At 67.2% G+C, this 17,631-nt stretch overlaps 1 protein-coding gene across 7 annotated transcripts in view; it reads left to right on the top strand.

The window, feature by feature from the left end:
• NFIC (nuclear factor I C) overlaps positions 1 to 17,631 on the top strand; it is a 73,417-nt gene that overhangs the window by 7,521 nt on the left and 48,265 nt on the right. For 4 of the 7 annotated variants that reach the window (XM_068919642.1, XM_068919641.1, XM_068919645.1 and 1 more), the window contains exon 3: positions 14,719 to 14,801. The exons of the other annotated variants lie outside the window; for them this stretch is intronic. In XM_068919642.1, the coding sequence (XP_068775743.1) occupies positions 14,719 to 14,801 (83 nt within the window). The remainder of the gene's footprint in view (positions 1 to 14,718; positions 14,802 to 17,631) is intronic. 7 annotated transcript variants of the gene reach the window in all.

Consider the following 17,631-nt stretch of genomic DNA (forward strand, 5'->3'; position numbering starts at 1 on the left):
AGGTAGGCGCCTCGGCGTTAGCTCGGGGGTCAGCTTGCCCAGCTGGCTTTACATTGAGCCGGGGAGCGCCCCGACGTCCCCCCCGATGATGGTCTAGCTGTGCCCCCCGGGGCCCAGTGCCACGTTTTCCGCAGATGCGTCCATTGAGGCTGGTTTTGGGGAGGACAGGGAGGCGCCGTGCCTGCAACACCAGGTGGAGGATCGGCAGGGCCGAATCCTGGAGGGATCCTTGCTGGGGACGAGCCGGACAGCAAAGCCCGACCTGGCAGAAGCCTCCATGGCAGCAAAGGGGTCTCCCGTGCCGGGGGCAGCTCTGGGGTGTGGGCAGAGGAAGGCAGGCTTGGCGGGTTGGGAAATTTTTCCAGGGATGGACCAAGGCTCTGAGAGGTGTTGTGACCATGCGGCCAGTGGGTCTCTTAGTGCGACGGTGCTATTTCACCTGCCTCTGTCTCCTGCTCCGTCCTTGGGTCTCCAGGGTGCTGGGTGAGTGGGTTCTCGCCCCGCACGGTTCATCTCCCCTCCAGCTCTGCAGCAAACTGCCTGCCGTGGCAGCGGTGGCAGCAGCGGCGACAGTGGCCTCCTGCGCGGTTCACCCTGCGTGTCGCCCAGCTGCTGCCACCCACTCGTGCACGTGGCTGCAGCAGGGTGCCAGCATCCCCCAGGCACATCCCACCCGGGCCTGCCCTAAAAGTCCCTTTGAAAAACTCCCCAAAGGAGCCTCCACGGCGGGCCTGGGCAGCACCGGCTCTCGGGCAGGTGGTGGCCCTGTGCCCAGCCCTGGCCGGGCTCTTCGGAAGAGCTCCAGAGCCCCGCGGGGGCTCAGCCCGGCGTTGGCGAGAGGGGATCCTGGTGCGGCTGGTGGCGGAGGCTCATCCCTCCGCCAGTAGCTGCAACGAGCTGAATTCCAGCCGGGAGCTCAGATCGGGTGCCAAAGCATAGGAGTAACTAGCCGGGAACGGCGGGGGGAGAGAGGGAAGGTTGCAACACACTTTCAATTCTCCCATCTGCTGAGCATTGTTTGGGAAAAACAATGAGGCCGTTCTTTAAATGTAACCTTCAGGAGATCCTCGCTTTCCCTGCAAGGCTCCTGCCGCGCCGTGCCCGCCTGCCCCAGCCAGCCATGCCCGCCTGCTCTCCATCGGCGGCTTCACGGAGGATCTCGCTGCTTCTGCCTGCTCTAATTTTAAATCCTTGGCCGGTAAAAATAGATCCTTTTTTAAGTGCGATTTATGAACCCGGATACGAGCAGGACAGGAGCACGCGGGGATCTCGGAGGCCAAGGGCTGAGGTGGAGGAAGGTGTGCGGGCACGGAGGAGGTGCGGCGCAGAGGCGAGCTGGGCGTCCCAGCAGCGGGCAGGATAAGACCCTCCCTGCACGCCGAAACTCTTTACGATCCCAGGCTTAAGGGACACAACGGTCCAGACGGCTGGTTGCTTGTGTTGCACCAGTCTCCGCGGCATCACCTTGCACTTGACTGGGGCTGCACACGTTAAATTACCAGCCCTCCCCCGTCTCACCAAAACACCCATCCATAATTCATGCTCATCGGCCAATCTGGCTTTCGCCTTTTCCTTGGCCGATTTATTTGTTCCTTTTCTCTCTGCTTGGCAGTGCAAACACGCTTGGTCTAGGCAGGGCCGGTTTCTCGCAGGCTGCCGCGCTCGGGGGAGCCCAGGAGCGGACGGAGAGCAAACCCAAAGCCTGCGTGGGGTTGCGGACCTGCAACCGTTTTTGCAGATAGCTGGTCTGGCTAGACAAAGCCCAAATGCTCGGCCTGAGTGCCCTGCAAGTGTATTTTTAAGCCAGCAAGGAATTGCTCGAGTTTGTTGCTTTTTTTTTGAGGCTGGGGAAGGATGCTGGGAGCTGTAGTCTGGAGCATTAGCCTGGCTGTATTTCTCCCTCGCAGGGGTTGTCGCAGTGGGGCCGCGGCCCCGGCGCCTGGGCAGGCGCGTGGATTGCAGGCGCGGCGAGGCGGCGGCGTGGCGGCAGAGGCTCGCAGGGGCGGAGGAGCCGTGCCGAAGGAGAGCCGAGCTGGCCACGTGCCCTCGCTTTTCCTTTGCGAGGCACGGCAAAGGGCGTGAAATGCTGCTCCTCACTCCCAGGGGAATCTGCAGGACGGACAGCAGAGCCCGGCTAGCGGGGGAGCCCTCGTGGGGGCGGCGGGGCTGGCGAGACATGAGGCAAAACGAGGTCTGCCGGCCTCGTGTCTGCGTGCAAAATCTTTTGCTTTCCCGGCCCCGAGAAAGCAGCGCCGTTTGCTGAGCGCGGGAGCAGCGGGAAGGGGCTGAAAACACTCGGCCGTGCTCGAGACGCTGCAGCCCAGGCAGCAGCCTGGATGTAAGGCTGAGGACGTCGCTAATCACGGTAGCTTTACCTGTGCAAACCCTAGATGTAGGCTGGGCATATAGTAGTCTTTTGGCTTCATCACTGCCATATCCAGAAGGGGTTTTACCATAGGATCGTGCTTACTCTGTGCCCCAGACATCCACGGGGTATCCCCCGATTTGGGGTCGTGCTGCTGCTGGGAGCGGAGGAGAGAGGGGGGTGGCAGGACAGGACCTGGAGGAGCCGGGAGGATCCCGCGCCATCTCCCCGCCGTGCTTGGAGCAGCATGCTGCTGTGTTGCCAGCAGTGAATTAAGAGCTTTGTTAAAGGCTCACCCCCTCACCCCTGTCCCCAGTCGGCACTGGCCCGCTCCCACTGCCGGCTCCCGCCGCTCGCTGGCGAGGCATGCTTCAATTCGGAGCAGCTCGAGAGAGACGGCAGCCCCAAAGGACGGGCTTTCCCAGGTTTTCCCTACGGCTGGAGGAGCCGAAATGGCACAAAGATGCATTTGTTCCAAATCTCTTTCTTTTGCCCTACCTTGAGGATTGGAGAGCTGGGCATCCAAAATGCTTTGGAAAGGCCTCGGTCTGGGGCTTTTCCAGCAAAACAGAGCCAGGAGTGTCTCTCACTGTGGCGCTTTGACCCTGGGTGCCTGACAGCCTCCTTTCTGGATTAAATAGACATTGCACAAGGACCATAATAATATTTGGAGACCCAGGGTAAATCCAGGTCTCCTGGGGTGCTGGCTGGGTTTTGCATCCGAACAGAAAGGAGGGACAGTGTCCCCTCCCTATAGGGGTGATGGCCAAAGGGACAAGCGCAGGATCCAGAGGGACAGAGCTGCTGTTGGAGCAGGTTTGGGCTGACCTGGGCGCCTGCCTTGCCTGCTGTGCCTGGCACGTGGTGGCTGGGCAGCAGCGCATTGGACCCCCCGTGCTTTATCCAAGTCTGCTTGGCCTCGGCGGGTTGAGCCCGGCGGCACCGCCTGGGCTGGGCTGGGCTGTGATTTCTCCCATCCCCAGGGCTCGCCAGCAGTGAGAGCTGGGAGGACCCCACGCATCTCCCCCCGCCAGCATGGCCGTGCTTGTCCGGGGGACGAGCAGGGCTCGGGCAACCCCCCTTGCAGGGGACGGGGACGGTGGCGCCGCAGTTGGGGGAGCGTCACCAGGGTCCGTCGCTGGAGCGGGGGAAGGAGGGGACGGGGGGAAGGCAAAATCCAGTGCGAGGCTGGCTCGCTGCCTGCCACCCCCGTCCATGCTGTGTCTCTTCCTGTGCGGGGATGGATGTGCCAGCACGCCTGAGCGGCGCTGAGCATTGCCGCAAGGGGCTGAGTGCTGGCGGGAGGGTGGCAGTGAGCTGGGGGGTGCCTGCCGCCCAAAGCCCCCCGGGGCGCTCGGGTGCCAGGGCCCCGGGCCGAGCGCACCAGGGTGTCGCGAGTGGCCGGTAGGGATTTCTCCCACGGCACCTCGGGGCTGCGGCGGGCAGGTCGGGGCAGGGCGGGCGAAGGCATGCACCATGCTGCCCGAAGGCGGTGGGGAGCGGCGCAGGCTTTGACGGGCGCTCAGCCCTGGCGGCGCACGGCCAGCGCTGCCCGCGACGTCCCCAGCACCGCTAGGCAGCCGCTCCCAGGGCTGAGCCCTTGGGCAAGCTCTCAGCACCGCAGCGCCGGGCAGCGGAGGAGCCCAGCGCCCGACTCCTGTGGCGCTTTTGGGTACCAGAGCATCTTTGGAGGCTCCGGAGACAGCAGGGCCTGAGCGCTGCATCCTTGCCCAGCCTGGCAGGGGCTGCAGGGGGTTGCGGGCGCCGTGGGTCCCACGCTCGGGCGCTGGGCACGGCGGGGATGTTTGCAAGACGGGTCCCGCACCCAGCAGCTGGCAGCGCCTGCAGTCCTGGGCGCACAGCTCTCCATCCATCATGTCGGTCCCGGGCAGGCATCCCCTGCGTCCGCGCCGCCCTGTGCCAGCTTGGCCGGCACCCAGCGCCAGCACCGGCCGCCAAGCCCAGGCTCTTCCCAAGTCCTGGAGAGGAGCTGGGAAGGGATCCCACGGCCCAGGTGTGGCGAAGATCCCACGCTGGGGGGACCCGCGGGCCAGGCGGTGCCAAGGATTGATTTATCGGTTAACTCGCTGCCGCTTTAAAAGCGCATTAATCCTCCCTTCACCTGCCAGCAGCCATCTATAATCAGCATTTTGGGCAAAATCCCCAGGCCCGGGCTTTGGACTGCTTTACGCTGGGCATTCCCCTCCAGGCCACCCGTATCCAGGCCAAGATTTCGGAAGAGGCCGGGCAGCACCATCAGGCAGCACTGCCTGGCACGGGAAAGCTGGGACCCGGCCATCCAGCTGAGCCCTCTCCTCCGGGTGTGTTTCAGGCCCCCGGGAGTTTGCTGGAGTCTGTGGCCAGGTGGAGTTTTTTGGGTTTTTTTTTGTTTTTTTAAACTGAGTTTTTATCTTGTTTTTTAATAGGCTTTTACTCTCCTTGCAAAGGGCCCCTGCATTCCCTTCCCAGGGAAGCGGTATTTGCCCGGCTTTTGTCCAAAAAAAACCCCCAACGTGTTTCTGATCACGAAAAACCCAAGAAATATTTTTGCTTGCAAAAGGGAAAAAAAAAAAGGGAGAGCAATGTTGATTTTCCAGCGAGACGTTTCCCCTCTGCCCTAGCTGGCCCTTCCCAGCGGCCCCCCGAAATGAGAGGCGCCGTTCCCTCCTCGCTGCTTTCCCGCGGATGCCGTTCCCGCAGCCGGGCCTGCCGGGGCCGTGGCGTGACGCTGCCCGATGCCACTGCCGACCGTCCCGGCGCTGGCAGCAGGCGATATCGCAGTGCGGAGCCCGTGCACAGCAAGCCGCCACGGGCCCCCCTTCGCCGCCGGCTCCCACCTTGCGGCAGGCCCGCCGGGGCTGTCAGGGAGGATGGAGAGCGCTGGTGACCTGCCAGCTCTCCCCCGGGAGCCACCAATCACGCCGACTGCTGCAGAGCTCCCCGCCGCCTCCCTGCGAGCCCCGCGCTCCCCAGCTCCCACCGAGGACGGCGGGACGCGTCGTCCCACGGCTGCTTGGCCGGAGCTGGGAGCTGCTATTTCCTCCCCCCGCCCCGCAGTCCCCTGGCTCCTGCCCTGCGGTTCGGGAAAGTGAGACAGCAAGAAATGTAATGTGACCCTCTGCGCGCCGCGCTGCAAAATCTCCTTTAGTAACCTGTGCGCCAGGACAGCGAGCGCCACAGCGTGAATACAAATGAAGCGGCGCTGAGGAAAAGTGCAGAGTAAAGGGTTTTTGATGGAAATGGCATCACATGAGAGAGAGAGGGAGCGCAGGCGCGCGTGTGTGTGTGTGCGCGCGCGCGCACGGCCCGGAGCGTGTGCCTGCACGCCGGCCGGCCCGGCACGCGTGGGCGTGCGAGGGTGCACGCATGTGCGCGCACGTGTGTGCGGGAGGGTGGGGGGCCGCGTGCGTCGGTGCGGTGCTGCGCGGGGCGCTGGGGCTCGGTGCCCGGCTGCCGCGGGGCGTCTGGCGCCAAGCGTCTGCGCCAGCCGCGGCCGCGCAGGCGAGTTGGCACAAGGGATATGGGCGAAGGTGGGGGACAGCGGTGGGGACCGGAGGGGGCTGGAAGGCGCAGGCAGAACCGTGCTGCGGAGATGCCCCAGGTCCGCGTGGCCGGTGGGGACCTCGCAGGACCCTCACGCGTTGCCGGCTGCTGCGGGCCCACCTCGGGGACGCGGAGGCGGGTGGCCGGGTGCTGGCAGCACCGGGGACCGATGCTGCGGGGACCATCTCTGCAGGGGCCCACGCCGCCGTCTCGTGAAGGGAACCGCTCCTCTCCCTATCTGAGTCGCGAGGCTTGGATCAAAGGCTGGCGCGGGAGGGAGACAGGCCTGTGTGAGCAGAGCCCCTGGCTGCACGCCACCCCACCTTCCCGCTCTGCTCCCCCGAGAGTTTGTTAAACAAATTTCTCTAATTGCACAAGCCAGGGAGTTTGTTGTAGAAAAAGCCAGGGAAATTCCCCTCCTGTCGGCCACCCCTTCCCTGGCCCTGAGGCAGCAGACACTTTGCAGGCGGCGAGCACGTTTTCCCCTGCTCGTGCGCCCGCCTGTCCCCTCCGGCGCCGCGGGCGGCTCCGACCCCTCCGTGCCTGCGGCGAGCGGCAGGCTGCGGCGGGCCAGCGGCTGTGGGGTGGCCTGAGGTCACCCCGCCACCCGTGGGGACGCGGCCCTGCTCGCCTGCCTCCCCCCGCCGCCCCCCGCCCCGCGCCGCGGCAGGGCCGAGCCGTTCGGCGCCGCTTTCAGGCACCTGGGCGATCGGCTGCGGGTTGAGTCCCCTGGTCCCTTCCCGTCCCCGGGTCCCTTGCCCCCCCCAGCCCGTGGCTGTCCCTCTGCGTCTAGCTTTATGCCTCTTTTTGTGGAGCCCCCTCTGAAAAAAGGCCTTTGAAAGCTGCCCGTGTGCAGCCTTTGAAATCGAACCCCGCCGGCGGAGCGAGCGTCTAAAGGGATAAAAGCCCCGGGTCTGCGACGGTTTAATCTCTTTAGCAGGTCTGGGGCTCTAATGACTGCCGCACCAATAAGGGCAGATGCCGGCTGAGCGGCTGCTCGGGCTCCTGGTTAGGTCATCGCTATAGATAGCTGCCAGCGCCGTACATGTGCAGGGGCTCAAGTGGGATTCGCCTTCTCCCTAGTACAGGTCCATCAGGAGACACACGTCCCACCTGGGGCTGCGGCGGGACCTGCCGGCGTGGGACTGGGTGGGGTCGTTCAGAGCGCGGGAGCCTCCGTTAGCTCCGGCTTGGGCACGTCTCCGGCGAGAGCCACCGGCAACGCCCTGGAGGGTGCAGCGGTGCTCTCGGGGTGGCTCTGCACCTTGTGCACGGAGCGGCACGAATCCCACTTGTTTCCTGGGATGAAACCTGTTGATACCGGCGGGAAAATAAGCTCAATGTCCGCCGCGATCGCTAACGTGGGGCAGCAGTGTGGATGGGGTGGGCTGGCCCGGCCCGGAGCCGCGGCCCGCGCCTGGGGCGAGCTGCGCTGGCTGAAGCGCAGGGCGCGAGCGTCGGTGCTGGCGCGGGGTCCCAGCAGGGCTCCGCTGCCGCCGGCCCGCTCACGCCTCGCCGTGCAGCGGGCAGGTGAGCCCGGCCCCGGAGCCGCAGCGTCCCTCCTTGGGGCTTGAGCCCCTGTTGGCAGCATTTCCTGGACTTTTCCCCGCCGCTGGCTGAGCTTTGGCAGCGCAGGGAGAAACTGACAGGCCGCTCTGAGCAGGTTCCCGCGGGGTGATGCGGGGCGATGCAGGGCGGCCACGGGGCTTGGAGTGTCTCACGGTGCGGCCCCTGGTCCCGTGCGGCCCTGGGGCCAAACACAGCGACCGGCAGGTTTTGCTTTTGGTTCCTGCCGAGTTTCGACTTGGAGCTGCTCTCCGGCGAAAGCCGTGCCCAGCCCGGGGCCCGGCAGGGGGGATCCCCGCTGCTGGGACGCTGTGGCCGGGGGGGGGGGGGGGTCACCTCTCCAAACCGGATTCTCCCATGAGAAGCTAAAGGCATTGAGGTCCAGGAGGATCTAGCACATCGCGATGGCGTTGGCCCACCGCTCTTGACTGAAGCTGTTCAGAGGCTCCTGCGAGGTTTCGGGCCATGCTGGTTTGCTGGTGCAAGAGGGCATCTCACCTGCCCGGCACCCCGGGGTGCAGAGACACCTCCTGCTGCAAAGCCGCGGCCATACGGCCCCTTTCCAGCCCCTGTTGCAGCTCAGATCTGTAACGCGGGTCCGTGCCTCCGCTCGGGAGCGAGGCGCTCCGACACCTACATCACTTCAGTGTCCCTTGTGAGTCCCTTGGGTGCCCGGAGACCTGCGGGGCGCAGGCCAGGGCTCGGGCGCCTGCGGGGGCCTGGCGGCGGCCCGCAGTGGGGACGCGCGGGGCGGTGTAACGGAGCGCTGGGCTGGTTTCGAAAAGCATTGTTGCTGAGGGCTCTAAAAATAAAGTCATACTGGGATCTTAATGGGACTTTGTGGGAAACCTGGAAACATTTTCTCATCCCTGTAAATGAGTCCAGATGCATTAGCGATGACTGCATCGCATCCTGAGGTACCGCCAGAGGAAACCAGGACACGCTCGCGAGCCTCCTCTCCTCGTCGTGGTCAAGTGGGTCGGGAGGGAAATTTGGCAGCTGCTCCGCATCCTCCCTCCGTCCCGCGCGGGGGCAGAGGGACGTCGGAGCGGCCCCCGCGCCCGCGGACCCTCGGCCCCCGCGTGCTCGGGCCGCCGGGAGCAGCCGGAGGGTTTCGCTGAGCGCGAAGCCGCCATGCTCCCGGGGGTCACGGTGAAGGGGCCCGGCTGGACGCGGCCCCCTGCTCTGCTCGGGACGCCTGTGCGTGGCCGCCCGCCCGTGCGGGGTGCGCGGGCGCGTTTGTGCGCCGCCAGGCACCCATGCGCGCTCCTGCCCTAGCTGTGCGTCGCAGGCGTAGCGAGCCCTGGCGAGGCCGAGAGAGTGGCCCGCGGCCAGGGCTCGCTCGACCCCCAGCGTCCTCAGGCTGCGTGGTGCTGGTGACAGCGTCCCCCACGCGCCGCGGGTCCAGCCCTCTCCGGCGGCTTTCCTGGGTGCTCTGCAGCACGGAGCTGGAGCTGGGATTGCCGTGGGGACCCCAGGCCGGCGAGGGGTCCGGATGGGCCGAGTGGAGGGAGAGGAGCAGAGAACAGCAAGCTCATCTCATATCAGTGAACTCTGGCTCTCCTTTCCCTGCACAGGGTACCCGCGCTGCGGCTGGCAGCAGGAGACCCCAGGCTGGGCCGAAACGCCCCGTCCTGGCCCTGAGCCTGCTGGCCGAGCAGAGCCAGCGGGAACCAGCCACACGTGGAGTTTTCTTCCGCTTTCCTTCCTTCCCGGGCAGCGTAGCCGAGGGGTTGGGGGCTTGGCCCAGCGCTTCGGAGAGCTCTGGCCCCGCTACGAGGACCTTGGACTTCTCCCTTTGTGCGTCTTGCTCCGCGAGATAGTTCTCGGCGGCCAGGCTGGGCAAGTAGCCCAGGGCCAGCGGCTCGCGGACTCCACGTCACGAGGCGAGCTGGCAGTGCTCGCGCTGCAGTATGGCAGTGTCACTTAGTGGTTGCAGCGGCATCTGGGGAGGCAGGGTGAACTAGGATGGTGCTGACCCTGTGCCTCGGTTTACCCCCAAGCGGGAGCAAGGCCCAGCCCAGCAGAAAGGGGCTCACGCTGGTGCGGGGGCGTCACTGCAAAGCAAGGTTGCTTTAGGGGCTTGGGGCTTGGAGCAGCGCCCAGCCGCTCGGGGGGCGCAAAGTGCCGCCGTAGCCCCCGATGGGCTGGCTCGGGGGCCCTTCGAGGCGCTGAAGGGTGCCTTGTCCCCGAGGGAAGGCCAGGTCGCAGCGTGGGCACCTGCCCCGGCTCAAGCACCTGCTGCCCCACAGGGCAGAGCCGGACCCGCTCTGAGCCCAGTGCCGCGGGTGCTTCCCAGGGCTGCTGCCGCCGCCAGCTGAGGACACCAGGGTCTCCGCTCCTGTGGGCCCTGGCCGCGCCACCCAGCCCTGGGAAAAGGCTCGTCACCTGCGCGCCGGCGCAGGGCTCGGCGGGGAGAGGGGACCTGATGCGGCCCCGCGAGCGAGCATCCTCCGCGAGCGCCGCTGGTGACCGGAGAGGAACCCTCCGTCCCGAACAGACTCCCTTTGTTAGGGACCGCGCGAGCCCGGGCGGCGCAGGCCTCCGCTCCTGGCGTTTGGGCCGCGGCCAAAACCCTCCCGAAATATGACCCAGCCCAGCTCAGCCTTTGAAACTCCCCAGGCAGGCTTAGGAAAGTTGTAAGGTCGCTGGAAAGCTGGGGGGGGATCACTCCTTTTAAAGAATCCCTCCCCTTCAGCAAGGCCTGGAGAGCTGGTGTCACCCCGGGACCCCTCCTGCCGGGTGCCGGCACCGAGCGTGGGGCGCGCCAGGCCGCTGGCACCGCGGCTGTGGTGGCCGCTGCAAAGGAGCCGTGGGAGCGAGGACCGGGCGGCATCGGGCCGGGCGCAGGGCCGGCGGTCCGGCTCGCCGTGGCCCGTGCCGCTCAGGGTGCAGGACGCCTGGCCGCTGTCCCGGCTCCGAGGGGAGCCCTCGTGCTGGCGGGCGCACGGGTGGCAGCACAGCCCCAGGAGCCGGTTTTGGCTGCAGCAAGGCCGAGGCGGGGGCAGCGGGCGCCCCGCCAGCCCACGCGCGGAGCCGGTCCTCGGCGGACGTCCTCAGTGCCGCGCGGGCGCTGGGCGCGCGGGGGCCGCGCTGGGGAGGGCGCTGAGCCGCTCACGCCGGCTCCCGGCCCGGGGGGGCCTGAACTCTTCACCTCCCGCCACAGGGCCGGGCGGCCGGGGGCCCGAGCCAGCCAATCCTCCCGCGAGGTCACCCGCTCCTCCGCCAAACGCCTGGGTTATTTTTAAACGGTGACTTGCTCAAACCCTCTGGGGCCTGGATTTGCAGCGTGGTAAACACGGCAAGCCCGGCTTGCGTGCGGCGGGGGCACGGCGGCGGGCGGGGGCAGCTCCCTCGGCCCGCTGCACCCCGGGGTGCAGGACGGCAGGCCGTGGCTGTCAAGGGTGGTTGTGCCAGCAGCAGTGCAGGGGGTGGAGGTCAGTTTTGGGGTGGATGTGTATTTTTTGGGAGGGGTCTGTGCTTCAGTCGCTGGATTTGTGCATGTCCTCCCCGCCGCCCCCGGCGAGGCAGGGGTGCTGGATGGGGTGCAGCACCTGGCTCCCATGGTCCCATCTGACGGGTGACGGCTTCCCATCACGGGGCTCAGAGATGGGCCCCAGTCACCCTCTGGTGCCCCCCCCCAGCAGGCACCCCCAGGAGGGAAGCGGGGGCCCGTCTTTGACCCGTGTATGTGCAGCAGTGCACAGTGTAGGTGGGCGGAGGAATTAATCCCCCTCGGAAAGGCCAGGATGGAGCAGGCAGGGCTAAAAATACATTGGGAGGGAAATAAAACCTCCTGCAGCAGGGGCTAAAGCCAGGCTCAAAGCCCCAGGCTTGACCTCGGGGACGAGCCCTGCCTGCAGCCTGGCCCCGCGGCGGCTGCCCCATGCCAGGCTGCTCCGTCCCGCGGGTACCACCGGGACGGGATGCTCAGCAGAGGCAGGTGCCGGCTGTCCGGGGCCGGACGCCTGGGACCGGGGGTTGCCTTCCTCGTCTCCCCTCGCCGAGCGCTCCCAGGATTAACGCGGCGCTGCCTCAGCTCCCGTCCTGCCCAGGGCGGCTGGCATTGCCGAGAGGCCCTGCGGGGCGTCTCTCCTGCCTCAGTTTCCCTCTGCACATTCCCTGCTTGGAGCACGAACACAGCGGTGCAAATCCCCCTCCCTCCTGCCCTCCCAGGGCGGCCAAGCAGCCCCCGTCCGTGAGTGACATCCCGGTGCCCTCTGCCTCTCCGGGCTGGGGGACTGGCCCTGTCTTGCAGGGCAGCAGATAGGACCCCAGCGTCTGGGTACCCCTGGTACGGTCCCTGGGGGATACCGGTGCCCTCCGGCACCCGCCGCCACGTGGCCGCAGCCGCGCCGTGCCGCTGCCCGCCGGAGCGCCACGGTGCCGGGGCAGGGGCTGCGGAGGGGAGCAGGCGGCCCCGCGGCCTCGGCGCTGACGCAGGGCCGGGCGGAGGAGCTGGCAGGGCTGAGGCTTGCTGGCAAAACTTTTTTTCCAGCTCCATAAAACGTTTCCCTTCCTCGAAGCCCCAGGGGGACTTTCGGCTGGGAAGCCACGTGGCCCTGGCTCTGCCGACCATGGGATGCCTCCCGGGGTGGGAAGGGGTCCCCCCAGCCGGCCCCCTCCGTGCGCTCCCTGCGCCGCTGACGGGGCTCTTCCCAAGCAGCCCGGCCCCAGCCCCCGGAGCCAGAGTTTCGTCCTACCCCACTCCAGGCTGGCCTCCCGGGCGCCATGCCTCAGTTTCCCCATCCTCGGAAAGGCAGAACTGCGGCCCGGGGCAGGCTGCCTGAGCTGATGGCTCCTGCACCCCGAGGGGCCCGGGCAGGAGAGGCCCCGAGCGCTCCCTTGCGCTCGAACTGCCAGGTCGCCCTCTCCAGCCTTGTTCCGGTGATGCTGAGGCCGGCTGTTTCCTCCCCTCGCCGGCCGCCCAGCGACCCTGGGCGGTCCCCAGGCATCCCCGGCCCTTCCCCACGGCCTCTGCACGCTGCTTCCCTCGTTAGGGAGCGTTTAGTGAGGCCAAGGGCAGGCTGGGCCCACAGCCCTTGGCCTCGCCAGCGCCCTGCACGGTGCCAACGGGGCCAGCTCGTGCCGGGGGTGAGCGCGCATCCATGGAGCCCAGAGCCAGGGTGATGGGCACAGGGCTGGGGCACAACGCGGCCTTGTCCCCGGGCAGGGTGACAGGCGTCAGGGCTAAGGGCCAGCAGGGAGGGGACGCGCACCCCGGCATCGTGGTGCTCGCCGCACCCGCGGGGCCGTGCCGCCCCCTCCATCCAGGGGCTCCCGCTGCAGCTGGCTGCGCCACGCCGGCGAAGCCTCAGGGCAGCTGCAGGCCCCTGCCCCGGCTCCTGCCCCGGCTCGGCCGCCGTCTCGCTGCAGCGCTCCCTCCCCGGGGCTCGCTGGCCTGGGCCCAGGCAGCGCTGGCACCTGAGCCCTCGGCTGCGAAGAGCTGCTTTTCTTCCTGCTGTTTTCCAGAGCACCTGGCAAGCTCCCTGCTTGCCGTGGCCTCCCGTGACCCGTGGAAAGAGCCTCGGCGAGCTCCCCGGGCTTCCGGTTACAGCCTGCGCCACCTGCGAAAGCGATCCGCTGGCATCGCCTTCCCGCCCTGGCAGGTAGATACAGGCGAGCAGGCGCCTGCCCGGCCGCTGCCGCCGCCTCGGGGGCTCCCGGGAGCCCGGGGGCTGCAGGCACCAGCCTGTTCTGGGGCCCGGGGTGGTCAGCGCAGCCTGGCCCCCTGCATCCAGCGCGAGCGCAGGATCGCCAGGACAGGGATGTGCAAGCAGGGAGGCTGGTTGTCCTCCTCGCCGGGGCTTTTGGGGGCAAGGCTGGCGGGCGGCGCTGGGCACCAGCGCGGCGCTGGCGGCGAGGGGTGTGCAGCGCGGATCAGGGCTCCCGTGGTCCCAGACACGCGGGGCCTCCTGTGTTCCTGCGGGGCAGCCCAGCGCTCTGTCCGTCGGGGGGTCTCCCAGGAGCAGCGCCGGGGGGAGCTGGGCCAGGTGCCCCAGCGTCACGCGTGAGCACCGTGCACGTTACTGGCCCGGCTGCTGCATGCTGGTCTCATCCTAACTGGTGCTGGGCATCAAGGCGACTTCACCGGTAAACTAAGCGTGGGAGCCCGTCTCGAGCGCTGCGTTCATTCTGGTGAACGTCTGAACCTCCAAACGGGCTGGCTGCATCCAGATTTTGGGAATGGTCCGGCCTGCGCTAAACCCCGAGCCTGGATGCTGGTTGGCTGATGCCTTTCGGGCCCGGGTCTGTCTGATTTAGCATTGCGCATAGCGAGTTGCCCTGCAGCTGTACCGTGTCCCGCGTTCGCCTCTGCCAGTGCTGGTGGTTGCAGCCAGGCTGCCCCGGCAGCGGCGGCAGAGGGGTTTTGCAAGCGCGAGGCCAGGCCGTTCCCCACCCCGGGGAGAGCTGCCGCCTGGGAGGCCGGCGGGGAGCACGGCTGAGACAGCCTGTTCTGCCCCAGAGGCAGCTCTGGCGCGGGGTGGTGCGCGTGTGCGGAGGACGCCGACACAGCCTGTACCGTCCCCGGCTGCTCTCCCAGCAGCCTCACCACGGCCCCACAGCCCCCTGCTGCCCCGCGCCCGGGACCCCGCGCCGAGGGGCCGGGGGCGTTCATCCGGGGGGGCCGCGGGACCCCGCGCCGAGGGGCCGGGGGCGTTCGTCTGGGGGGGGCCACGGGACCCCACACCGAGGGGCCGGGGGCGTTAGCGAGCAGCATCCCTTCTGCAATCCACCGTTCCCTGTTCTCCGTCAGGCTCGTGGTGAGCCCTCCTCAGCGAACACTTTCTGCCTTTGTCTCTCTGCCTTGTTTGTTTTTTAAGGCCCTTTTGTTTGGTGTTTAGCAGCGCCACAGCGCAGCGTGACCTCCCGCTCGGGAGCCAGGGTGCCCGGGTTGCTTTGCCGTCGGCCTGCCGTGCCTCAGTTTCCCTCTCCCTCGCGTGCTGGCCGCTCACCCGTGCCAGGCAGCGCTGGGCGGCCTCGGCAGTACTTGCAAAGGAGGCCGGGAAGCCTGGCCACGCCGTACCGGAGAGCAGCAGAAATTATGAATAAGCTCTTGTTAATAAATACTTTATGATGAATCCAAATAGATTTCCTCCTCTGGAGCAATTATTGTAAAATGGGCTCTAATATGTTGCAGGGACGGCCCCGAGAAAGGTTGGGTGGATTTCAGGGACTAAGTGCCTTCCTTCAATACCCTCTAATGAGCGCTTTCAAATCATTTGCATCTGTCTCTGCAACAGGTCTCATTACCAGGTTAACTTATTACCGAGAGCCGTTCCTGCGAGCGGTTCATAAGCGGCTACCGGCGGATTCGCCCATACAAGTAGGAGCTGCGCGGGAGCGTCGGGGCGCACGTTTGGTGCTGCTGAGGGCCGGAGGGGCCCCGCGTGCTTTGGAGAGGGGAGACCGAGGCCCCGAGCTGGGGCAATCGGCGGGGTGAGCCGGCAGCGGCGGCGCGAGCAAAGCCAGGCGTCCCGGCTCCGATCGCTGCTCCCCGCTGCCTCTCTTTTGTTCTCCGGCGCTGATTGGCGACGGGCGCAAAGTGAAGTCAGGCTCCGGATGACGCCGGGTGGCCAGAGCCACGCGGATTAACCCCCTCGTTCGGCTGCTGGCTGGATTATCCCCCTCCGTCTCTGGCTGGGCGCTGCCGGGGCTCCCGCGGGGCCGGAGGCAATCCCAGGCCTGCTTGGGGAGCGCTCTCGCCCCGCCGGCGCTCGCCTCCAGGCGCTTGAGCGAAAGCCCTTGGATTAGGCCAAACCCAGCGCCCGGCTCGTCGGCCCCGAGCGCCGCGGGCAGAGCGCTGGGGCCTTTTCCGGGGTGAGGGCCGAGCACGGCGCGTCCCTCCGGCTCGGCCGCGGCGGCTCGCCTCTGCCGCCGCGCCGAGGCTTTCTGGCGCTGCCGGGGAGGGACGCGGGGCTGGAGAAGGCAGGCCCAGCGCCGAGCGCCCAACTTGCCAGCCCCTGCCCGGGCTCGTCCGGCCCCGGGGATTGGTAACTGGCAGGAGCGGAGGCTGTCGGAGCCGGCAGCATTTTTGAGGTGTGTGGTTGGCTGGCGGAGAGGCTGAGCATCCTTTAATAAAATAAACCCTGTGTGGTCTGCACAGGGGCCGAGATGCCGTTAGCTTGTCCCGCACCTCTCCGCGCGCGGAGCGGCAGCAGCCCCCCGCTACCCTCAGCGCCAAGCACCGGCGGCCAGGGCGATGCTGGTGGGGGGGTGAAACCCGCTGCCGAGGTGACTGTGTGTTGTTCCCCCCCCCCCCCCGGTAAAACTGCTCGGGAATTTCCTGAGGAGACGTTTTTATTTTGGAAAACTCAGGGTGTTGCGCCGAGCCCGACCTGTTTGGACAAGGCGCTTGTGCGAAGGATGCTCGGAGGCCCGGGCAGCCCGTGCCACGGTCCCCGGCTGCGCTCGGCGGCTGCGCCCTCGCCGCCAGCAGCCCCCGGGGGGGCGGCCGTGCCCGGGCCCTCCTTCCCGGGACGCGGCGGAGGAACAGCACGTTCCCGTTGCAACCCCGAACCCTGGGCGCCACTATTTCTCGCCCTCCCTGGCTTTTTGCAAATCCTGTCCTGCTCGTGGCCAATGCAGGGGGATCGGGATTGAGCTGAGATTAACTGCCTTGCCTCAGTTTCCCCAGGGGCAGCTCTTTCCTGTGCAGGATTTGGGCTGCTTGGCCTCAAAAAAAAAAAATCCCTCCTTAGCAAAAGCTCGGCAAGAAAAGCCGACGCTGCCCCCTCCCTCGAAGCGAGAGAGGGGAGCACGAGGGGGCCCCGCCGCTGGGGCCGGCAGCACCCCGACGCCGGCGTGCTCCTCCCTGGGTCGTGGGGCTTACAAGCCCGGGCTGGCACGGGCCCAAGAACAAGCTCTCCTGCCAGATTCCCGGCCGGAAATGCCCTAAGAACAGCCTTTTCTGTGGTATTGCAGCATGTCTCTGCTTCCCAGCCCAGCAGAAACTCGGCAGCGCAAATGAAAAACAACAGAAGAAAAAGTTAACCAGACCTTTGCCGGCTCTCCGGAGAGCCTGGCTCCCCTCGGAGGCCAAAATACGGGACGCCTCGTCGCCCCGGGAGGGTGCAGCCCGCCCTCGGGGTGCAGGGGCTGGGGCGTTTCGGGATGGCGGCGGTGGAGGTGGGTGCGAGGGCGGGCAGGGGATGGGGGCAGCGTGGCGGCTCTGCCGTGGGAACGCTGGCTCCTGCTGCCGAGCTGCCCCAAACGCCGAGCAGGCGGAGGGCCGGGCCGGCGGCTGGAGTAGGCAGCCAGGAAGAGGATCCTGGCGTCCCGGCTCTTGAGCCAGCGACCTCGGCTCTTCCTGATCGCCCGCGCGGCCACATGACCCGCACGGTTCCTCGTTTGCTGCCGGTCCCGCTCGGATGGGCCAGGCCTGGGGCTGCTTTTCCTCGCGCGTGCGTGTACAGCACCTTGCACTGCGGCAGTGGCCGGGGGCCGTCCCGGCACCGTGATCGCAGGGGGCACGAGGGGCTGAGCTGGCAATGGTGGCCCTGGAGAGGCGCTTCCCACCTGGCTTTTCTTGATGACCCCGACTGGTGTCACCAGGAGCGGGAGGCACCCAGGCACGGCCAGGTCCGTGCACCCAGCTCCGGGGGTCTCGGGCTGCTCCGAGCCCGCCAGCTCGTGGCATGGCAGGGAAGGGAACAGCACGGCTACAGAGGATGGGGACAGTCCCCAACCCTGAGCCAGCTCTGTGCTTTGGGGACACAGAGCTCCCACATGGCTGCTTGGGGCCCGTCACAGTCGAGCCCTCTCTGTCCCCCTCCATCCCCTGGGCGCCTGCTGGGGCCCTTCCCTGGGAAGGCAGCAAGCCCCCGGGCTGCCTTTACCCGAGCCAAAGCCGTCCGACCCGACCGACCGTCTGTCTTCCTTGCCCCCGGGCCCTCTCCTGGCCTGGCCTGGCCCCGCTAAAGCAGATTAACTCTGTGGGATAAGCCGGGCGGAGGGAAAGTTGTCGAGTGGCTGATCGGATTGCAGGAGCTGCCCGGCTTTTGGTTCAGTTCCGATGCCGCCTTAATCCTGGTGCGGTGGCTGCGGGGGCAGAGGGGGGGCTCTGCCCCTGCTGATGCCCCAAGGCGGCTTTGGGGGCTGCGAGGGCTGGCGTGTCCGTCAGAGAGGAGCTGCGCCGGGCGACTTGGTGGAGGAGG

This window comes from Struthio camelus, chromosome 26, assembly GCF_040807025.1.
Source record: "Struthio camelus isolate bStrCam1 chromosome 26, bStrCam1.hap1, whole genome shotgun sequence".
NCBI classification, from domain to species: domain Eukaryota; kingdom Metazoa; phylum Chordata; class Aves; order Struthioniformes; family Struthionidae; genus Struthio; species Struthio camelus.